This window comes from Mustela lutreola, chromosome 1 (assembly GCF_030435805.1).
Source record: "Mustela lutreola isolate mMusLut2 chromosome 1, mMusLut2.pri, whole genome shotgun sequence".
NCBI classification, from domain to species: domain Eukaryota; kingdom Metazoa; phylum Chordata; class Mammalia; order Carnivora; family Mustelidae; genus Mustela; species Mustela lutreola.
This window is the reverse complement of record NC_081290.1, coordinates 176,572,468-176,596,647: the sequence shown is the minus strand read 5'-3', so window position 1 is coordinate 176,596,647 and position 24,180 is coordinate 176,572,468. Positions and strand designations below refer to the sequence as shown.

At 45.3% G+C, this 24,180-nt stretch overlaps 1 protein-coding gene across 5 annotated transcripts in view; it reads right to left on the bottom strand.

Moving 5' to 3' along the window:
- The window catches only part of DYNC2H1 (dynein cytoplasmic 2 heavy chain 1), a 256,619-nt gene that overhangs the window by 165,472 nt on the left and 66,967 nt on the right, over positions 1-24,180 (bottom strand). For 4 of the 5 annotated variants that reach the window (XM_059179365.1, XM_059179368.1, XM_059179382.1 and 1 more), the window contains exons 44-55: positions 23,621-23,772; positions 22,499-22,643; positions 20,798-20,900; positions 20,235-20,402; positions 16,979-17,109; positions 15,481-15,729; positions 14,864-14,972; positions 11,637-11,750; positions 9,965-10,107; positions 5,482-5,563; positions 3,409-3,563; positions 2,202-2,339 (exon numbers count right to left, since the gene is read on the bottom strand). In XM_059179365.1, the coding sequence (XP_059035348.1) occupies positions 2,202-2,339; positions 3,409-3,563; positions 5,482-5,563; positions 9,965-10,107; positions 11,637-11,750; positions 14,864-14,972; positions 15,481-15,729; positions 16,979-17,109; positions 20,235-20,402; positions 20,798-20,900; positions 22,499-22,643; positions 23,621-23,772 (1,689 nt within the window). The remainder of the gene's footprint in view (positions 1-2,201; positions 2,340-3,408; positions 3,564-5,481; positions 5,564-9,964; positions 10,108-11,636; positions 11,751-14,863; positions 14,973-15,480; positions 15,730-16,978; positions 17,110-20,234; positions 20,403-20,797; positions 20,901-22,498; positions 22,644-23,620; positions 23,773-24,180) is intronic. The other variant, XM_059179376.1, reaches the window with a different exon arrangement.

Genomic DNA, 24,180 nt, shown 5'->3' with positions numbered 1-24,180 from the left:
GAGAAGCTGGAAGGAAACAGAGCAGCACATTCTATGTCTGGAAGGAAGGGATCGTGCTTCTGGATGACTGACCATGTCGAGCATCTCTTCGAGCACTTACTGACCCTTCCTATGTCCTCTATCCCACGGGCACCTTCAAATCTGTTGCCCTTTTTAAAATTAGACTTTTTGTTTTATTGTTGTGTTCTAATGGTTTCTGTATATTCTGGATGCAAGTCAGTTATCAGATTTTTGTTTTGTAAATTTCTCCCAGTCTGTGACTTGCTTTTTAATTTTCTTCAGAACATATTTCACAGAAAAGTTTTTAATTTCGACATGGTCCAATTTCATCAACCTTTTTTCTTCTCCTATTTTGGTGTTCCATCTATAAACTCTTTGTTTCACCCAGCATCATAAACATTTCTCCTGTTTTCTTCCAAAGTTTTTAATTTTATGCTGTACGTTTAGATTTATGATCCATATTCAGTTAATTTTTGTTCAAGTTTAAGGTAAAGGTCTTGTTTATTTTTCCCTATGTGGATATTCAAATGCCATTTTTTTAAAAGACTGTCTTTTCCCCCATTTTTTGGCATTTTGAATAAAATCAATAAAATGCACGTTAGCCTGTTTCTGAACTTCCTAATGTTACAGTGACCTGCTTGACCACCATGACACCATATCACACGGCCTAGATAACTGCAGCTCAAGAATAAGTCTCCTTTGTTTAATATTATCTATTTATTTAGAGAGAGCAGGCAAGCATGACAGAGAGCACAAGCAGGGGGAGCAGCGGAGGGAGAAGGAAAGGCAGACTCCCCATGAGCTGGGAGCCTGATGTGGGGCTCGATCTCAGGACCTGGAGATCAACACCTGAGCCAAAGGCAGAGGCTTTAACCCACTGAGCCCCCCAGGTGCCCCTCAATAGTAAGTCTTTAAGTCATAACTTTCCAAACTTACTATTTTGTGAGTTTTTGTGCCCCTTCGTTCTATTGGGATTTATACATTAGTCTATTAAATACTAAAGTTAATTTAAATAAAAGAGGCATTAGACTTGCAGTAAGGTTAACAGTCATGACATGAAGATGGAGAAACATATCTGAGACGTAACCGAGGAGGTACACTTACAGAACTGAGAGATTCATGAAAGGAAGGACTGAGAGAACGGAAGTCTAATATAATCTGGAAATTCTGTCTTGAACAATTAGCTATGTTGCCGACAACGCAGGGAACAACAGTGCTGGCGAGGCTGTGGAGAAAGGGGAACCTCCTACACTGTTGGTGAGAATGCGAGCTAGTGCAGCCACTCTGGGAAACAGCATGGAGGTGCCTCAGAAAGTTAAAAATAGAGCTACCCTATGACCCAGCAATCATATTACTGAGTATTTACCTGAAGAAGATGAAAACACTAATTCAGAGGGATACGGGCACCCTGATGTTACAGCAGCATTATCTACAACAGCCGGCCTACAGAAGCAGCCCAAGCATTCATCAGCGGATGATCAGATAAAGGAGACAGGGATATAATGCAGACACCACGGAATGTGACCCAGCCATGATGCTCACAGACCCCTAGTAAGACGCACCCAGCAGATGACTGGGGATGTGAGTCTGCAGCCCAGATGACACAGGAGGGCTGAGGATGAGGGGGCGGATGAGGTGGTGGTCAGCACAGAGGCGTGGCCACAGCCGCAGGGGAGGGCATGCGGACCGGCACCTGCGTGGAGAATACCGACAGAGAACTCTCCCCTGAAGGGTTTGACAAAGGAAAGGCAATGGCAAGAAGCGGAGAGAATCAGAACACTAAAATACCATGAAAGTGTAAGTAAATGAATAAAGACGTGTTTTGTAAATCTTGAGATTATTAAAGACAGGAGAAAAAAACCTTTGAAGCCTTAAGGGGATAATTTAAGAAAAGAAAATAATAAATAAAAGTTAATACCAACTTAACTAGCAGAGGATAAGCAAAGCTGCTTACCAACAAATTCAAACCAACTTGAAATGTTCCTGTATTTATAAGGTTTGGGTAGGTCAGCAGATGGCGAATTGAGAAGAACAGAGCTATGATTTTAAACATGGGCAAATACTCTGCTTTTCCGCCAAAGCTCAAGTCCCTAACACGGGCAGTGGGACTCAGCACAGACGGGGAACACTTCTTCAAGCCCGGTGAGTAGACACGTGGCCCCTCGCGCGGCAGCGGGCACGTGTCCCCGGCAGCGGCCCACCTGCATGGACGCGGTGATCTCCTGCAGGGCGGCATCTGCCTCGTCCTGCTTCGTCTTCAGCAGCGCGCTCTGCCCCCCTGCTCGCCTGCTCAGCTCGTCCACAAGCGCTTTAGCTTCGTTCAGCTTAGACACACCAGCCTGCAGCAGTCAAAGTGGCATAAAGAAAGGTATTTTATACACTCTCTCCGGATAAATGGATAAAGATGGGGGATATATACATCCAACGGAATGTTCTTATGTTCGAGAAAGAATTGAGGCAATCTTTCAGAAGGAAAGAATCCAGGGAAAACGTGTACACACAAATGTTAGCAAGTGGGCTGGGGCTGTCCGTGCTGGTCATGGCAACAACTCACTCAGCCGCGTGCCCAGTAAGCTGAGGCACAGAAGACAAACAGCTCTAAGTGGCACTGGACAGCGGAATAGTCGACACATGTTTGAGAGCTGCAAGACCAGGGTTTTCCCCACTGAACTGCTGAGACAGAAAACAGAATGCAAGGAAAGACTCAGCAAACCTTCTCCACTTCTCAGGCTCCCTGAGTACGTAAAAGGCCTCGTGGGTGGGCCTCGGACCCTGTGCTGGTCGTTACAGCACCCCATCCCACGACCCATGAGTCATCCAGGCAAGGAAAATATGCCCCCTCCTCCATATATGAAAAATATGCCCCCTCCTCTGCAGTAGGAGTTAGGGGTTGGTCACCTAACAAGTGAGAGGATTCGGAGAGACAGTAACCGCAAAAAGCATCATAGCCAACACACACCAAGCACCCAGCACAGAAGACGGCAGCCTGCTGGCTCTTCATCTAACCCACTCACACCCAACGGACCCCATTAAGTCACAGGTCAGCAAGTTTAAGTAGTTTACCCACAGCAGCACAGAGAACTGAAGAAAAAGAATGACCTTCTAAGTACAGTTAGAGGCTTGCTCTGAATTAGACAGAGGCGTGAGAGGATGGTCAGTTAGGAAAGACCCTAGTTTACGACACTAACAGAGAGACACGAGGACTCTAGAGAGCACATGCTCTCAGACAACTTCCGAAGCCAGCATTTAAGTTGAAGCTCTGTAACTACAGAAATGTAGAAAGACAACTGTTCAGAATGTACAGATAAAAGTATTATTTTATAAGGTATTATTTCATTTTAAAGGTGACTCTAAAGCCTAATCTCAGATACTGTAAAGTACAATGGCTGGAGGTGACCGATACAGCACCTGCAGATGACTTTGTCTTTTCAACAGCTCGTTCTTCTTGCTGCTACTGATGGCAGAATACACGCGCAGGAAGGTCATATACCGGCTTGGTGTCGCACCATGTGCTTTACAAGACTCATGGATTAATAAAAATGACTTTAGAAAATCGGGATCAACTGGAAAGAGAAAACAAAATGATATGATATATACATGATCCGTCACGAAGGAGAGAAACTCATCTCAACTCTATTCCATACCAGATACTTCCATCTACAGAACTATAAACACGAGGCATCATCTTTGCATAAAGGTACATCAATTCACAGTTCCTATGTTCCTAATGTATTTGAGTTACTTAATTTCAGTGCTGTCTGTCCACTGTGACATGTTTGCTCTGAACACTTTTATCACTGCAAGAAAGAGAAAATTACAGGCTGTCACAGCACATCAGTTAGTTGGAATAACAGAACATGTAATCCAGGAACAAACATGGCAAAAGCTGCTTGTGGAAGAGAGACACCAAAGCAAGGAACACAGATCCACTGTCGTTTGACACAGGGCAAAACAGAACCTCCAAACCAAAACAGGAAGAGTCAGTTCACGCAGGATGAACACATCCGTTACTAAACACATTAGCTTCCTCTCATCGCCTCATACCGTGCTCTTTCACATTCTCTGCCTTGGTTAATAAAGGCAACTTCTCATTGCTATTCTAAGCCAGAACCCTGAGAAATGTCCTCATGTCCTCCTTCCTCACGGCTGCAGCCTTTGGGTCATCAGGCCCCCCCCCAGAACGCCGCTGGGTACCCCCTGTCCATTCCTTCCTCTTGGATTCCTGCAGTGGCCTTGCACAGGGCTCTGATCGCCTTCGATTTCTCCCTACACCCCGCTAGTTTCCAGTAACTGAGGAAAAGGATGGACACAGACACTCGTGTTTCTACAGTAAGATTCTGGCTACATCTCTGCTAACATCTCTCCAGGACCTTAGATCACCCACAAGTCAGAACCCGAATTCCTCAGGGCGATACGGGAGGCCTGTCATTCCCAGAGCCGCCTGCCCTCCCTTCATCTCTTACTCTACCTCTCACACATCCACGTCTCAGCCGTTGGGCTGTTCACAGATCCCGTAAAGCAGCTGCTGGGTTTCTCAGTGCCTTGTCCGTCCTAGTCGGTCTTCCCCAAACTGCCCCCATCTGCCGTGTCCATTTGCCGTAACACTGCCAGTACGTCCCCTCACTCTCAGAGTCACTCCATATCACCTCCTACCATCGCTCACCTCACTGGTCCAGAGTTTCGTTGATAGAGAACACAACTCCTGCTACACTCCATTACACTAGAGCTCCCAAGGCACCTCCAGTATCCAGCCCCATGCTTCAGGCAAAACAAGTTCAATAACTAACTGATGACTGGATCATTAGATAAGCAAATTAATGAAGTGCTACGATACTAAAAAGGACTACATTCAAAACGAACTGGGAACTGGCAAAACTAATCAGAGTAGAGCTGAGAAAATATGACGTCCACACTCAAAGAGCACCATAAACCTTTTCATGTATGAGCTGCATGCTGTGACCTATCTCAGCAAAAAGTGAAAACTAATAGAAAAGTTTAGCCTTCCAGCTAAAGACACCCAAGCAAGTAGCACATCCAATCATCTGGGCAAAGTGTAATTGTTTAACTTCTTAGATGTAAACAATAGTTAAGGAGTTAGGTCCCATATAAAATGACATAAACATGAGTTTATAAACATAGCTTTAGTTTCGTTTTCATCAAAAGAAATCTTTGTTAGGGACACCTGGGGGCACGGTCTGTTGAACATCTGACTCTTCGTTTCTGCTCAGTTCGTGATGTCAGTCAGGGATGGAGGCCCACGTTGGGCTCTGCCCTCGGTACGGACTCTGCTGGGAATTCTCTCCCTCTCGCCCTCTGCCCCTTCCCATCTACTCTCTAAAATAAATAAATAAACCTTTTTTAAAAGAAAGCTTTATGTTAGTTTATCATTGTTCAAATTTATCATCGCTGTGAACCTTTAATGAATCTGTAACATCAGAAAATGGCAAGTCTTTCACAAAGTCAGTTTCATCAAAATACTACCTGAGGTTTTTTTTTCTTCTTTCCTTTTTTTGTCGCTATATTTTTCTTCACCATCTGTTTCACTGAACAACATTTCAGGGATCTAAAACAGAAAGAGCATTTCTTCAAACATCATCTCAGTATGATAAAGTTTAGATAAACCCAATATCAAGATTAAGAATTTTTTAAAAAATGCTTTTCTTCTAGGTTTCTTACCAGACTCAGAGAAATAATGAATATATGCATCTTCAGAGATATCATTTCCTAGATAAAATTTTGACATACATCAACCACCAGTTGATTGCGAATGACTGACAACCTCACCTGAAAATGACTAGACCATGTGAAATGAAGGAAATCCGTTTAGACTGAATTAGGAAATAATCACAAATGCTATTTAAAATCATAAAATATGAAAAATAAAAAGTTTTATTTGGCATCAGGGCATAAAGGGATAGTAAGGATTCTGAGTTTTCCTAAATAAGAAAGAACTAAAAGAAAATAATTCCACAACTGGTAATTAACAATTTCATAACTGATAATCCTAAAAACTATCTGTTGTCAAGCTACTGCTAAGATTTTGCCATACCACCACTGATAAGACCAAGTTTCATAAACACATCATTATGATGATGGAAAGTGTGATAATCCAGGGGCTCCCGGGTGGCTCAGTGGGTTAACACTCTGCCTTCGGCTCAGGTCATGATCCCAGGGTCTTGGGATGGAGCCCCACATTGGGGTTCCCTGTTCAGTGGGGAGCCTGCTGCTCCCTCTGCCCCAGCCCCACTTGTGCTCTCTCTTTCTTGCTGTCTCTCTGTGAAACAAATAAATAAAAAAATCTAAAAAAAATTTTTTTTTAAGTTTTAGAGAAAGAAGCTATCAGTTTCCTGGGAAGAAAATTACAGTAGCAGAGCGCTGACATTTCTGTGACAGGAAGCCCAGCACGTCCAGGCGTGCGGATCAAAGCCTCATTTCCTCGATCTCCCAGAGTAAACCCAGCATCACAAAAAAGGCCCTTAACTGACGAAGAATTTGAGAGCACCATGGTTCACGACCAGAGAGTACAGTTTTTTCCTTAAACATTTTCACTGATTTTGCCAAAAACCTAGAGCCTCTGGGAGAATACTTTATATTTATCCTTTCAAATCAACAGAAATTTTTTCATAGGAAACTTGCTTTCTTTAAACTAGTCTGTCCTGGGGCGCCTGGGTGGCTCAGGCGGTTAAACTAGTCCGTCCTTCTGTCAACCGGCCGGGCCGTGTAAGCGTCTCACAAGACGTGCGCACACCAACATGTCCCGCTGCGCATGTTACACACGTACAACTTCACGTATCAGTCCACGTGTCCTTACGTACAGTCCCATCAGTGACGCTGGGTGACAAGACTATGGCCTACCCCTAAACAACGCCCCCGTCTGCAAAGCATTCCTGGCTGGACTGGCCCACGCTGGGCTCTACCTCCAGGTCCCCTCAGAGGTAAGAATGGCGCATGAGCTCCAGTAACTCCCATTCACAGCCTCCCCTCTCCGTTCCTTCAACTCCTCCCTCCTGTCAGCTTCCCCACCACCTTCTCCTCAGCCAATCCCGCCCCACCCCAAAGGCTCGGACCCTGAGACCGTGTCACTAACAACCCCTGGACACATTCCGCCGACTCACTGGCAAGTATCCCGGTGGGCCCAGCCCGCCCCCTTCGTGAGGTCAATAACCCTCAGGCTCCAGCGAGACCCGCGCTCTAGGAGCCTGAGCGTCACCGCGCTGTCATTCGCCATCTTCCTATTAGAGCTCGCAAGTCCCTGGCCCTCGCACGTGGGGTCACACTCGAGTAACAGACCCCAGTGCGGGCCAAGGGCAAGCGAGTGCCCACGGCAGGCCTGCACCGGTGAGCGTGCAGGTGACTGAGGGACACACACGCTACGCTGACTGGCCTGGTGGCCGACTCATGCCAACCCTTGGGCCACCCGGCCCTCGCGCCCCCTTCTCCGCAGCCTCCCGCTGTCGCTCGTGCAGACTGCCCTGCAGGCCTTCCTTCCTCCCTTCAGGACGCTACCAGCTCTTCCCTGGGCTTTTCTCTCAGCTCCTCACCTTCCTTTCACTGAGAAAACAGAAACAACCAGAAGACTGCCCAACTCTTCCCAATGGCACCCCTGCTGGAGCCGGGCCCCGGACTCTGCCTTCTTCACTGCAAAGGCCCATGCCCGGTCCTCTCACGTGTGCACTAGACCCGCACGCTGTCTGCTCCGCAGGGACATGGCTCCACAACGCTTCTGCCTTCCATAAACTTCTGCCTCCTTGTGAGCATTCCCAGCAGCACAAAACATGCAACAGTCTGTCTCATCTCAGAAGCTTAAAAAAGCAAGCTATTATTTTCACCCACTCCTTTCCTACTGACCCATTTCTCTCTTCCACTTAACAACAAAACGCCTCCCGAGAGGGGACCACACTCGCTCTGGCCAGGCCCTTCTCCTTGTTTCTGAAACCCACCCCAAGGTGGCAGCTCTTAACTGAAGCTGCTTCGTCAGCCTCCCCCTCTCCTCCGTGCAGCGACAGGCGACAGCTCCCAGGCCCCCTGTGTTTGCGTGTGCCCCCCGAAATGCAGCATGTGCTCGCCTTCCTGCTCCTCTGCTCTCCCTCCTGCTTTGCCGCAGCAGCCCCTTCTCCGTAGCCCTTGCTGTTCCCGCCTTCCCGCGTCAACCTCAGCGTCTTGAAGAGCCCAGTCCAGACCGCAGTCCGGGGCTCTCTGCACCCTGCAGCCAACGCTCATTCCTTGGGGCTATCATTCATTCTCATAACAGAAAATACCACCTCTACGCTGACAATTCCCACTTTTTTATCCCGGACGCCTGACCTTTCCTTCCCCTGCACTCTGGACTGCTGCATCCGGAAGCCTTCTCCACCCTGCGCTGGGAGGTCCGACATCGCGTAACGAACGCGTCTACACCTGGAAGCCTCATGTCCTCCCATCAAAATGCTCTTCTCAGTCCCCCGTTCTCCACGCTCAGTCACTCCATCCTTCAGGACTGAAGCCAGCATCCTCGGCAGTACCCCAGAGTCCTCCCCTCCTTTTACACCTTAGTGCCGTCTGGCAGCAGCTTCGGTTGTCTCTACAGGAAAACGTCTTCCGAATCTTACCCCTTCTTACGGCCTCTCCCACTCCGTCCCTAATGCACGCCATCCCTCGCCCTTGCTGGATTACTGCAGCAGCTTTGTCACTAATGTGACCCCGGCCTTCGAGAGTCTATTTGCAACCTAGAAGCCAGAGTCATCCCATTAAGACATGAGAACGATGTGTCAAAACCTCCAAAGGCTCCCTTCCCGGTTTCCAGGGAAAGCTGAAGTCCTGAGAATGGCTCCCAAGCCCCATCCTGACTGCTGACCTCGTCCTTCCCTGACCTCGTCTCCAACTCCTCTCCCTCCAAACCACTCGCTAACCGCTGAATGGGCTTCCGCTGACCCCCCAAATCACCAGGCAGGCTGTCCTCTCATCGATCCCCCCAAACCATGTCAACTCCCTGAGGCAGGACTTCCGCCCGCATTTTCTCTCCTATGACCCTAACACAGAGAACAGAGACACACTTTAGAGACCCGATAATTACTTCTTAAGGAAGCTGCTCATTTGTGTGAGCTCATTTGTGTCCTTTTCCTATCCTTTATCTAACTGCTGCAATCTAACTTAATATCATCTCATCTGTAAAACCTTATCTCTTATCCCAAATTACACTCCTCCTCTGACTCATGATAGGCCGCAGTTTGTACCCCTACTACACAAGAATGAAGAAATGAATGATGGAGAATATAAGTATTATTCAAAGAGACAAAGCTGACAAGTATAATTTCTCAAACAAAACTATGGCAAAGGCTTCTAGTTAGGATGGCACAAAGGGTTCACACTTCACACACATCCCTCTCCCAAAACTTAGCACCGCAATGATAGTTTTTGTTTTAAAGATTTGATTTTTTTTTTTTTTTTAATTTAAAAAAATGGCTTGGGGCGCCTGGGTGGCTCAGTGGGTTAAGCCGCTGCCTTCGGCTCAGGTCGTGATCTCAGGGTCCTGGGATCGAGTCCCGCATGGGGCTTTCTGCTCGGCAGGGAGCCTGCTTCCCTCTCTCTCTCTCTCACTCTCTGCCTGCCTCTCCATCTACTTGTGATTTCTCTCTGTCAAATAAATAAATAAAATCTTTAAAAAAAAAATAAAAAAAAAAATAAATAAAAAAAAAAATGGCTTAAATTACTGCTGCAATGTTTTCAGCATAGGCTAGCTAATGAAAGGTAACATTTTTCAAGTACAGTAAGTACCTCCGTTGTCCTTAAGAACATACTCTTCAACATGAAATCCGACCCTCAACCACATCACACAAGAGCACAAAGGAAAAAGAGGGGTTTTCAAACATGTATGTTCAGTGCCACAATTACGTAATATAACAAACGCCAAAAAAGTCAGGAAAATCTGTAACTTTAAAAAGAAAATATGCTGGTTTGCATTTCCATGCTTAGAGGTTAAACTTACTTTCCTCATGCTGCTGTCTGACCAACCCTCCATCCACAAGACCTGGCATTTCTTATGCAAAGCTGGGTTACTCTCACAGTTGATGATGAAATTTAAATTTGTAGAATCCATTATCAAGACTATATGCAAATTTTGTTGAATTCCTAAAAAAATAAATTATTATGGGCATTAAAACAATAATAACTGGGGATATCTGTATGTGGTCTGCTTTTATGAGTTTAAAATTTCTAAAATGAAATGGCAGGAGCCATTAAGCAGTATTACAGTTACGATTTTTGTTTTTGTTAAAAAACACCTGTGTGTGTATGTGTGTATGCATGCTAAGAGAACAGATCCAGAAGGAACTCCTGAAGAAGGCAAGTGTGTGTACCACATTGCTGCTTCATATGTTACTTTTCAAAGGTGATACTGGATTCTACCTTACAGTGTTTCTTTTAAGGATTTTGGCTTCAATATTCAAAGCAACTGATATTCAAAATCAGTTTCATATTCAAATATTCAAAGCAAACTGATCTCCAATTTTCTTTCAGGAGAAATTATTTTTCCTGTTTCAATATCAATGTTATTTTCCCTTCATGAAAAGGAATTTGGAAACTCTGCTTCATTTTCTTTGTTCTGAAACTGGGTCAAAAAGCACCAGGATGACCTGTGTCTCAGAACTGCGGTAGCGTTTCCTTGTGAACTTGAAGGAGAAGGAAGGGCGGTAGCTCTTCATCCAGTTTCTCTGCTTCAATAAGAAACGTCCTTTCGGGGACAGAGTAGAGCTAAGCATAGCAGTGCCTTACCCCCACGTCTTCAATGGGGCTACACACACAGCACATAAAACTGCTTTCGGGAGGCACCTGGGTGGCTCAGTGGGTTAAGCCTCTGCCTTCGGCTCAGGTCGTGATCCTAGGGTCCTGGGATCGAGCCCCACATCAGGCTCTCTGCTCAGCAAGGAGCCTGCTTCCCTTCCTCTCTCTCTGCCTGCCTCTCTGCCTACTTGTGATCTCTGTCAAATAAATAAATGAAATCTTTAAAAAAAAAAAAAAAAAACCTGCTTTCAGGGTTCAAAGAAAGTTGGTAAGCTAGAGAAAACTAGAGAGTCTGGCAAAATGTAAACAGTTCAGTAATTTTCTAAGAAAGGAGATTCTAAACACTGGCTTTACCACAGAGAAACAGAAGCACTGAAGTAAATGTTCCAAGGGAGACTGAAACACTTTCACCTTTCCCTTTTGCTAAAATTTTGCTGACACGCTTTTACTAAAGATTAGCTTTTCTAAAAGTACCATATTAAAAAAAAAAAAGTGTAAATTACCAAACAGACCGAGGATTTAAGATACCTTTGCAACCTAATCAGAAAAATATGGCAAACTGGGACGCCTGGGTGGCTCAGTTGGTTAAGCAGCTGCCTTCGGCTCAGGTCATGATCCCAGGGTCCTGGGATTGAGTCCCACATCGGGCTCCTTGCTCGGCAGGGAGCCTGCTTCTCCCTCTGCTTCTGCCTGCCTCTCTGTCTGCCTGTACTCGCTCGCTCGCTCTCCCTCTGTCTCTGACAAATAAATAAAATCTTAAAAAAAAAAAAAAAAAGACTTTGATTAAAAAAAAAAAAAAAAAAGAAAATATGGCAAACTAAATGTTATTTATTGCACATGAGCCAGAGTCTAAATTGATGAATTCAGTAGTCACTTACTATATGTGAAGTAATTGAAGACGGGCCCGAAAAAGCCATCCTGCGAAGCCTCATCTTTGAGAGGCAACAGCAAAGGCTCTAATTCTTCCAGGGTATAGAGTCCAGGAACTTCACCTACGGAACACGGCACTTCTCGTGAATTTTAGCTGTGTTATCCCAGTTCAAGCACATTCAAACACATCCACAACACTTCTTCTACTTTGCTATCCATCTGCCCTTATTTGGGCTGTTTCAAAAATACACAACCCTGGGCACCTGGGTGGCTCAGTGGGTTAAGCCGCTGCCTTCGGCTCAGGTCATGATCTCAGGGTCCTGGGATCGAGTCCCGCATCGGGCTCTCTGCTCAGCAGGGAGCCTGCTTCCTCCTCTCTCTCTCTGCCTGCCTCTCTGCCTACTTGTAATCTCTCTCTGTCAAATAAATAAATAAAATCTTAAAAAAAAAAAAAATACACAACCCTATCGCCTCTCGATTACTCACAAATCTCCCTCTGTTGTCTTCACGTGCTAAAACTCAAACCCCTGTACAGCCGTCCAAGGCACTGGGCCACCTAGCTGTCCGGTTCTTCTCCACTCCTCCCAGACGAGACCTTGTACCTGAGCTTCAGTGAGCTTCTCTGTGTCCCATAAAGATAATGAAATACTCCTCTTCCCGGAATTTATACGCACAGTCTTCCTCTGGCCTTTACCTTCCGCCCCAAGTTACTGTGTGTCCTAGGAGACACTGCTGTGCCGACTTCCTGGGTGCTGGGGTGAGCACTCTCTCTCTCCCACCTCTAAACATGTTACTGCTCAGCATGTATCATGTCACATAATCATGGAGAAGTGTTTTCCTTTCCTCCCACATTAGATTCTGAGTTTCCAAAGGACAGATATTTAGTCACATTCAATATTAACCTCAGAACATCCTCAGCAAAGTATTCCAGAGAAACAAATAAATATTTATTAGATGGATGGATGAATGAATGAATGAACCCATACTAGAAACCAAAACTAGCCCAGGGCCTGCTACAAGGCAAGAGAATGACGAAAGGCAAATCACACTGGATTATGACCACAAGTGTTGATGGGGGACTGAACTATGTCTTACTCACCACTGTGAGTCCAGAATTCAGAACTGGGCCTGGCACATAACAGGTGTCTAATAAACAATTATTAAGGCAATATATTTCAAGTTTGCAAGAAACAGTAAATTAAGTGAAAGCCCTTTTGCTACACATCCTATGTTCACGCAGGGCCTGTCCCTGCCTCACCCCGAGCATCGCCCAGGCCCGACTCAGCTGCCAGCCGTGCCCCGTCCACCAAGCTCATCCACGTCCAAACACGCGCACACACAAACCTGTTCTGTCTTTCTCTCACTTTCAGCCCTAACAAGACACTTCCGATGCCTTAACTTTAGCAATGAAACCTAGCTCTACATACATATGATCCACTCTGGCAAATAAGACTTTGAAATAGAAAAAAAATAGAAAAAAGAGACAAAGGCCTATTTTCCCTGAAAGTATTTTTCAAATACTTTTTTTGCTACAAATGTTGCTAAAATTTGATTTTTATCATTACAACTTGATAATAAAGACCAGTTTATCTTAAAACAAAAACAACTAGGGCGCCTGGGTGGCTCAGTGGGTTAAGCCACTGCTTTCGGCTCAGGTCATGATCTCAGGGTCCTGGGATCGAGTCCCACATCGGGCTCTCTGCTCAGCAGGGGGCCTGCTTCCCTTCCTCTCTCTCTGCCTGCTTCTCTGCCTACTTGTGATCTCTGTCTGTCAAATAAATAAATAAAATCTTTAAAAAAAAAAACAAAAACAAAAACAAAAAAAACAAAAACAACTAGTGTATCGATGCTTATATGGATGTTTGCTTTCACAAACAAAACAAAATAAAAATCTGTCTCTCTGCCAGGACAGTTTCAGCCCTAAGGACCAGGCCTCCACCTAGTGATGACTGAAGGCTACGCAGGGACACACACAGACACACACACGTGCACAAAGGCAGTCCTTTGAGCAGCTCCCAAGCCCACATAGCCTCACTATGGCCAGGCCCCTGCAGACCTCGGGCCAGGGACTGGCCCTCCGGCTGCTCACTAGAGCCCAGCCAGCAGTCACGTGCGCACCCAAGTGAGGATGCCGCGTGCCCTAAGCTCTACGTGTTCTTCAACCAGAGCTGTGACATCCTGAAGAGAAGACCATTTCCTTTCAGAGCCTACCTTTTGCATGACACAAAACAAGCATTAACCAAAAACTGGGTCCAACACACACATCATGGAAACTAGCTTTTAACAAGGTTTATGTTGCACTTAAATAACAAAACAATTCTGGTCCAAGTTTGAAACTAAGCTACCTCCAACCAATTTGAACAGTGACGACTCCTAACGACTTTTGAATAAATGTCCTAAGTTCTTCATAGAGGAAGACATACAGGAAATTGCAGGTCTCCTCTCCAGGAAATCACGAACACAGGTGACTCGAGACGACAAGAGCAGACTGTGATCTGGGAAACAGACGCCCCAGATGTGAGAATCTCTCTGCACTTACATGTCCACATTTAGGCCACTATTCAACCATTCCACTAGCAATGGACAGCGAGGTCCTATCACATTTTTATTATAAATTATCCTATATATTTCCCTGCATACTAAATCTACCATTTCTGTAGGTGAAATTTCTACACATAATAGAGCTGCTGTATTAAAGGGTACGGTACATTGTTTTTAAACTACACTGGCTGATAACTTTCCCAAAACACTGTAACAGATAATGGTCCCACCAAAAACATGTGAGAGGGCCAGTTCTTCAGACATTCACCAACATTAATGATCATTTTTGGCGGCACCTGGGTGGCTCGGTCTGTCTATGGCTCAGGTCAGGTCATGATCCCAGGTCCTGGGATCGAGTCCCACATCGGGCTCCCCGCTAGGCAGGGAGCCTGCTTCTCCCTCTCCCTCTCCTTCTGCTCCTCCCCTGCTTGTGCGCTCTCTCTCCCTTTCAAATAAGTAAATAAAATCTTTTAAAGATAATAATAACAATCATGTTCATGAAGTTATTCAATCTCCTGGTTTCATAAAAATGGGCTTTCTCAATTCTCCAGCTGCAAACATGTTTCACCCCACGTCCCCTTAGTAAAACCCCTACTGCATGTGCTCAGAAACACAATTTTACACAAGGCTACATGACCCGAATAATTTTCACATTATTACTCCTCTTTCCTTGGAAGAGAAATCGTGCACTTGCCTGAAGACAGAAGGCTATTGATCATCTCCAGAAAGGTGGGGTGGACGAACTGGTGGTCCTCGAGCAGGAGGACCACCTGCTGGGTGTCGATCCCTGCCAGGTGCAGCACCTGCAGTGACAAGAGCCGTCCTCACACCGGGGTCACGTGCGCGGCCAACTCTAAAACCACCGTTCTTGATGCAAAGAACATCTTTCTGTTCCCTTCCCCCTCTCTCTTCCTTTCATCATCAACATGAAAATCACACTTCAGCCGTGGAGTGCAGCAAGTGAATCAAGTCCAGGAACAAACGCGTGGGGAAACAGTAATACGATTTCACAGCTAGGACAGATGATCGTGTTTAAATACACCCCCTGTGTCCCATATAAACTCTGTCCTATTATCTTCCACATCCTCCAAAACTCTCATAAGCCAGCATGCCTGAGAGCCAGGATTCCTAAAAAGAATCCTTTTCCTATCTGTACATAAAAATACAGTTTTCTAATAACCACGGGGAAAATAATCATTGAAATTAAAGACTATGTTGTATTATTAAAGACATAATGGTCTCTGAGGGCTTTTGGAGTAACAAGTCATTGTGATTTAAAACCAAATGCAGTAAAGGATTTGAGGCACTCACATGTTTGAGATCATTTTTGAACTGCTTCAGTGCATACCCTCTGGAAATCTTCGGAGAGAACAGCACAGCTCCGTGCATATGACTGACCAGGGAAGTGATGGTCCGCCGGCCAACGCCACTGCGTCCAGCCAGGAGGAGGGAGCCCCCGGGGAAGCTCAGCACTCGGTCGATTCGAGACATATACTCCAGCACTTCTTGGAAAAGTAAAATATCTAAACTCTGGTTATCTCGTCCATAATGGATCAGGCCCTTTTAAAACAATCACAAAGAACATTTTATCATTAGTATATGCCCTGACACATAACAAAATGTGATCTAGAGTTGGGTTATACTTTTGATGCACTCTGGAAAAGGGGTTCAGTGACGGGGTGTCCTCTCAGGCGCCACAGCCTCCCCAGGCATCCACCTTTTCTATGAAAAATCTTGCGATGCCAAAAACATTCAGGAGCTCACAGTGATCAGACACCTGCTGGCATCACTGACACAATGAGTTAAACGTAGTGAGATACAGCAGATTAGTTACAAAACCTTCAAGAACTCTCCAGCTGTCTTAGTGGCCTCACATCAGACCAGCCTGCGCAGATCACAAGAACTAATCTTGGGACTCTCGTTGGTTTGCACCATGGTGGAATGACTCCAAACGCACGTGCGGGCTGCCCCCGGTATCTGAAGGACACCAGACTTCACATACTTAGCAACTTCTAATATCCCCAAACTTTGCAATATCCATCCTACACATAGTACGAACTTCTCTGGATATAAAATCCACACTCACTTCCAAAGCAAATACTGATTTTAAATCATCATATATAAGTGTTTCTCCTTCTTTATTATAATTTCACAAAAAACAAAGAACAGAACACGTCTCTAGGGCAGTGCCCCTCAATTGCAGTGACCAGCAGCATCAGCATCACCTGAGGGCCCATGAGAAATGTGCAATGAGACTTCCTCAGGTTGGGACCCAAGGGGCAGGGTAGTTCCTGGTTCTCCAAGTGATTCTAATGCCTGCTGAACTTGGACACCATTGCTCTAGGATGATTTTACAATTACTATTAAACCTCATCAGTTATACCAACATCAGACACATTCTGCTAATAGGTACCTTGGCCATCTTACCCACATCCGGGTCTATGCGGGCATTCAGTTAGATCTGCCGCAGCTGACTGTATTCTACAAGAACCGGCTTGGTCTGGTGACTAATCTCTGTCTGCCTCGAAAATGTTACAATAAATATTTCTTAAATGACTAGAATGATAACCAAATGCCAATTCAACCTCGTGATTCAGATTATAACTTTCTCTTTTAAGATTTATTTACTTATCTGAAAGAGAGAGAGAGACCGCACACACGCACATGGGATCGTGCTAATGGGGGGAGGAAGGAGAAGAGGAAACAGGCCCCCCACCGACAAAGAGCCCAACGCAGGTCTCAATCTCAGGACCCTGAGCCGAAGGCAGACGCTTCACCCCCTGAGCCACCCAAGCGCCCCAGATTATACCTTTCTAATAACATCCTTGAGGTCTGCAGAATTCAGTTTTCCAAGGGGTTTCCCATGAGGAGGCAGTGGCTGTCCTGGGGCCACTCTTGTTCCGGAGTTGTGTCGCGCTCCCCATGTAACATAGAAACTGTCTGGAGAAACAAAAAGTGTTTTTGGTTTTGTATGTGTTACCTGTAATGGCAGCACCAGGAAATACATTGCTCACTAAATTTTATTTTTCAGTTAATCTATCCAAGATCATCCCCTAAAAGTGGAAGTAAGTTACTCCACAGTGCCTGGTGAGATAGTCAAGTCAGCTAAGACACAAAGGATGTCAAACTGTCCCTGACCAGGAATGGCTGTGTCCCTGCTCCAGCCCTGACCCCCACGACCTCTCCCCAGATGAAGTGCCTTCCTCCTAATGCTCCCCACGCCTCTTCTTTTTGCTCTTTCTCCCTACTTCTCACCCCTTCTCCACAACCTCCATACGAAATGGGCAGCTGAAACGAACGTAAAGCTCTTGTTGAGAAAGAACACAGATTGATAAATACCATCAAGAGCCTTAATTCTAAAATAAAGGAAAAATTAAATGAATTTTAATTAGAAAACAAAAACCACTTCCCCTTAAGTTTGTCTCCAGCAGCAGCCTGTGAGCACACGAGGGAAATCTGCTGACTGCCCCGCAGAACCTTTCCCTCCGGTCCGTTCGGGAGGCCTCTCGGTGAAGCTTCCTCCTCCTCACACACCCCGCTCAGAGGCAGCTGGAGTGACCCAGACCCCAGCTCCAGCACGTCTTCTTTCCCTCGCCACCGCTCCTCCTACATGTTCTCTTCTCTGCAGAAACCTCTCTAGTCCAACTCCTGCTTGGGAACAATGCTGCCATAATCACCAAGTGCAAATTCCCGTCGGAGGCGCTGCCTCCATCATGACCTGCTGTGCTTGCGAAGTCTTCTTCCTCAGAGCTGCAGGACCATACTCAACAAGCCACAGCACCAGTCCTCAGTTTCTGCTTACCCCTTCTACTCTTATCTCCCCGGGATCAAAACTCAGTCCATTTTTCTTTACTCCTAAACACTCCCCATGAACTAGCTAACCTTATTCTGTGGGTTAAATCATCAACTACTTCTGTGCTAAAACCTATTCACCTATCGACAAATCTAAGCTCTAGTCTGGTCCCATACTTGCGGCTGCTTAACAGACATATGATGAACACGTAACATTCATCCATTGAACACCCCATGTTTAAGCCCCGCACTTCCTGTTAGAGACGAGCAATCAGACCAGACATGACTGCTGTGTTCACGGAGCAGATACGCAGATCACCCGAAAGACACTCAAGAAGCCTGCAAACACTGAAACCCGGCGACAGCTGCTCACCATCTTCATAGGTCATCAGGTGTCCCCTGAACGACCACAAGAGCCTCTCAGCCTCCCAGCGCGGTTCTCTGTGACCCATCTCTGCCCCTCCAGTGGCATCCTTACTAGCACTCCCGAGGCACACATGACAGAATCACGCAGTGCTTCCCAATGCCACAGAAAAACAGCCAAGCCCCCACCGAGGCCCCTGCAACCCGACACCCTGACTGCTTGGGTCTCCTGTCTACCGCTGCACTCTGCTCCACACTCCAGCTCCCTGGAGCCTCGGAGGCTGTGCACACTCTTCTCCCCTGCACGGGAATGCCCTGCCCCTCTCCTTCACGCAGTACTGTCATCCCTCAAGACACTCCCTGTATCACTCAGAAGATGGTGTATCTTAGTTGTTCATCTAACAAACTATGTGCAGGGCCTATATGCTGAGTACTACACAACACGGACAAAAGAAAGCAAAGAATATGTGAATCATGCTCCGAGACTGGAAGACTCAGCATGCGGATCCTGCCGCTTCTCCCCAAAGCAACATCGAATTACGGCACTTCCTGTCCTAAGCTTAGCAATATTATTTATACAGAAGATTCTTCTAAAATACATAGGAAGGCAAAGGGATGTAAATAGCTAAAAACAAACTGCAAAAAAGAAGAAGACAGCAGGAGAAATCAGTCTTCCCAAATTCGAGACTCCTGCAGGTAATGTAATGAAAACCAGCGGTACAGACAGGAGGCAGACACGTAAGTGACACAACAGAATCGAGCCCGAGAAGTATGTTCACACAAATACTCTGACAAAGTGCAAAGCAGCTCAAGGAAGAGAAGTTCCCTTTCCAATAAATGGCCCCGGCGCAAGCGGACATCTGTCAGCAAAGAAAGTGCCAAGGCCTCACTCTTCGTACAGACACGGACTCAAAGTGGACCACCGACATTTGTGCAGGAAGAGACACCGTTCAGGCAAGTGTCAGTCTGAGCAAGCCGATGTCACTGAAGAAACCAAACCCACCTGCAGTACCCGGAGAGAGCCACAGGCCACCCCGGCAAGGCCGCCCGCCCTCAGAACCAGCGACTCGGAGCCAGAGGCGTGAGAAGGGTGCTCCCACCTGCCGTCCAGCCTCAGCCACCGCAGTGCACTTCCCGGGTCCGAAACTCGAGCCTGGAAAATCCCTCTCTGCACCTCAACATCCTCCTCATCTTCAAAATCCCCTTGGGCCTAAGCAATTAGGGCCCTGCAGCCGAGAGCCGCCCGTAGCACACACACAGCAGGCCCTCTGGGAGCGCTCACAAAGGCCAGCTTTGCAGAAAGTCCTCCTGCGGCGGAGCAGGCTGCCAGCGGACACGCCCACGGCACGGCCTTGCATCACAGGACCTCTCGCCAGGACTTTTCATATCACACGCGCTCCTCCCAGCACAGTTTTCAAGCTGTGGGCTGATGGCCAGTGCTGATAGCTGCCAAAGGGACAAAGCTGCAGGCAGCACTGTCCTCTACTCGGGCAGAAAGCGCCCAAGCCAGAGCCGAAAGCTCATAAGGAGTTCCGCGCTGACGACGCGGCTTACTCTCAAGCAGAAGTTAATTACAGTCACATACGGGTTTTTCCCAACGATCTTTAAGGTTCATCTACATACGGCTTTAAATAAAACCTTTATTAGTAAAAATCTCTCAGGAAGCACAATTTTGAACTGTACATATAAAACACTATGGCCTGAATCCAAGAAAACAATTATTGTCACTCTATTTTATTTGTATTTACTTAGAAATCTAGCGAAAAGGAAAAAGCAGCCCCTTGCAATAAAATATTGAATTACCCAAACCTTTCATTTGCAAAGAAACACGAAATCATGCTATTACCAAGAAAAATAAGTTTACAGCTCTCATAGCATTCACACACTGCATCAACTCCGTACTGTATTACCTGCCATATTGTCTAGCACGTCTGAGCCCCAATCTCCTTGAAATACCGATGTTAAAATGCTGTCAAATAAATGAAGTTCCTTCGCACCAACAATTTTGTCACGAAATAAGCGCCGTGCTTCATAAGCCACGATTTCTAATACATAATCTAGTGGATGATTTGAAGATCCTTAAAAAGACAACATTTTCTTTAGTTGTAATAGAATTCAAATGACTTGCAGATGATCTATTTCAACATAATACTAGAAAGAAATAGAGAATAAAAATCTGCATACCGTCAGGTTGGCGTCAGATAAATACAAGAAAAGGGGAAAAAGGTAAAATTCCACGTGTTATTAAGTTGACAAATTGTTTTAAAAAATATATTAACCATTATTATCTCTACTTAGTCAATAAAAATATTAATTCCAAAAAGCATATTAAACATGAGTAACGATTTTATTTTTCCCCAAATCAAGTTCTAACAGTGACAATCGCAAACAGTTCAGAACACACGCACACATGCACAGATACACTGTGGCATTCCGAAGAGAAGCAATTTGAAATCATGAAAGCAAAACTTACCTCCTTCTAAATCGTATCTGAATAAGCCAAGAACCCACTGGGTAAGGATGCAAGGAGTAAAGAAATAGTGACTATAATCATCAACTGTAAATTTGGCCCGCACCTGGAAAAGAAAATAAACTGTCAATCTACCCTCTAAATACATAACATATACATAATGCATTTCCATATACATAATATGTTAAGTTTTTCAGTCACCACAGACTCACAGGAATGCCCAAGTTCTACTAGTGAGGAGAAAACTGTATTTCATAGAACTGATTTCCTTAGCTACCTCAGACATTGTATTTTACCCATTCAAAAACATGATCTAAGAGGAGTCATTCATAGGCTACAACAAACTGCCAAAACATTGTCTAAGAGAAAAATAAAAGGTTAAAAAGCCCTGGTGAGCAAAAGAATTCAAGGAAGGTGAAGCTAAGCTTCCTGAACAGCCGTCGCTATTCCACGGCGCCCAGGTCTGGGAAAGACGCGCTTTTGAGGGCTCGGGGCCGCAGAGCAGTGTGTGCTCGCCAAGTCCGTGAGTCGCTGACAAACCAGACCACTCCTCCTGGATACAGAACCAGTGAGAGCCTGTGCCTTCCTCTCCACGGACAGTACCCCTGCTCTCATTCTGCCCTTGATCCCTTAACTTCTGAATTAATTTAGAAAGTAATCACTGCTTTCTAATTCTCTTGCCCTACTTCTACTCCACAACGACAAAAAGCATCCTCCGCAAACACTTCCCTAACTTGAATGCGCTGCTCCCTTCACCCAGGAAGCTCTTTTTCATCTCAGCCACTCTGGGAACGTCTATTCATTTCTCAAAACTCAGACCCCACACTGGGGTGCCTGGGTGGCTCGGTCAGTTGAGCACCCACCTGAATCTTGATTTCGGCTCAGGTTGTGATTTCAGGGTCATGAGATAGAGGCTCTGTGCTGAGTGTGGAGTCTGCTGGAGAGTCTCTCTCTCTCCACCCCTCCCTCCGCCACGCCGCATGCCCTCTCATAAATAAGCCGATCTTTCAAACTGATCTTGCAATCAGTCTTTCAGAACAAACCAACTCAGATCTTATCCCAAGTCCGTGTAACAACTAGCACACAGCAGTCACGTGCTTCCCCATCTCCGCTAATTCGTGCCTGTTGTCACCGATCTACGACTTATCCCGCTGTAGTCGGACTTTGTCTACAGGAGCGGGTTCCTGACGGGTCTGTAAGCTTCGGTCATCTCTGCATCCCCAGCGCGGCCACTAGACAAGCAGTTACTGCGTAAATGTCTCCTGTGCCCTTACCACCTGATGCCAAGCCCGTCCTGCTTCCCCATGGAAGGAACCTGAGGCATTTTCTCACATGCCACAAGAAAGAAAGAAACCTCAAAGCCCATGCTCCAGTTTGAAGTCTCGCAGACAGACACTGACAGAAGTCAGGAGAAAGATCGAGTTTTGGAAAGCAGAGGAACATTCTGAATATGCTGCATGTTAGCAGGTAACAGAATAACCACCCAGCACGACTTGTTCAACCCGTTTCACCAAGTGTCCGTAGACACAGTGCCGGGTGGCTCAGCAGGCCTCTGGCCTCAGAGAGCTCACTGTCTGGCAGAAAAGTCCAACCGACAAGACGAGCAGAAAGGTGGAGTGTCAGCGCAGGTCAGCATTAAAGGCAGTCCTCTGGGACTGAAACCAAGAGACACAACAACGACAATATAAATGAGCAAGTATTTACCTGTTCATACACTTGGACCATAGATCCTGCTAAGAGATAGATTTTTGAGGAAGAGCCCCAAATAGAGTGACTCTTCAGATTTTTATGGAGAACAGGCTCCAAATATGCTCCATAGATAGTCTGCAGTTGCTCTCTTTCTGGGTAACTGGAAAAGGGCACATAAGAAAACAGCTGAAAAAGCAATGTTCCGGATTGTTCTGTTAGTGTTCATTTGCAGCAGTTTTCCAGCTGTGCTGCTCTGAGATCTGGGTACCCACACCCTGCCCCCAATCTATCGAGAGACTAAAGCCACGCTCCAGGTCCCTTTCTGACAGCTCTTTATCTGCTCTCAAACACTGAGGGTCCTAATAGAAGTTTCCAGGGAAACTACTTAAAAACCTAACTGTTTGGAAACCACTGATTTTTAGAAAGGACCAAGAGGTAAATTTTGCTTAAGAAATAGTATTTTAAGTAACACCTACCCATAAAGCAGTAATCCGCCTCAGAATGGTAAAAGCAAAACTAATACAACAGGTGAAATCAACCTGTTTTTCTCAAGACAAAATTGATTTCAATACAGCCTAACTGGGAGCTATAACCTTTCTGAAAGTACATATAATAGATGGGTGCGATTAGCAGGGAAGCATCCAAACAGGATTTTGTAAGGCAAAATGGAACAGAGGAGCAGCTCCACGCCCACAGAATCTGCACATCCTTGCTACAATTCTGGGCACGCAGACGGATGCGCGCATCAGGCTTAACACTGTCACCCACACACCTGACTTGACTTACCTCGTGCCTAGTTACATTATCTATCTTCATGAAATGTGATAATATTTTTGTTTTATAAAACCCATATTTAAATCTAAAATCCATCATTCAGATTACTGATACTGACATTTTAGAACATTTTAGACTTTATTTCTAATATTTAAGAAGCACTGATTAACACCTTTATCACCCTAAATTACTGCCTAAAGTTTAGCAAGGGCAGGTAAAAAGATTATCAAAACTCAAGTTTTACTAATTTTAAAGTCTCCATTTTAAAGAAATGTCATTAATGGATACCTTTAGTAAAGTTCAAATATAGGAGACATCTCCTCAAATTAAAAAAAAAAAAATTAAGAACACTACGATACATACTCCACAGCGCAAAGGCGAACAATGGAAGTGAACCTGGTGGTCAGCTTGTGTCTTCCCAGTCTTCCTCCAGCTGACATAGAAGCCACAATCTGAATATTCTCTAAACCAACCCATTCCAAATTTTCATCGTAAAATCCTTGATAAGTCAATACCTTTTTGAAAATAAATGTATTGCAAACGTGTTATTTAGGCTTAGGATTTTCTAGTAGAGTTATTAAATATTCTTGCATAAAATTCAATTGTTTCCAAATGCAATCACCCTCCTCTAACTGAAAAATTTAAGATTGAAATTCTTATAACACTAAAATTAATACTCTTATTAACCAGCAGTCTGCATTTAATATTAGGTGATTTACCCTCATTTTTAAAGTGCTTTTGTCTCCAATAAACATTAAAATCCAGATGACAGTATAATCTACCAACGATTAAGAAAAAAAAGTGAAAGAAATCGGGAAAAATATAAGGAAACTATTTTGGTTTTCTTTATGAATATTTTATCATCTTCTACAGTTACATCGTTAAGCTAAGTTTGAACCCATATAAACATAATAAACTCTAAT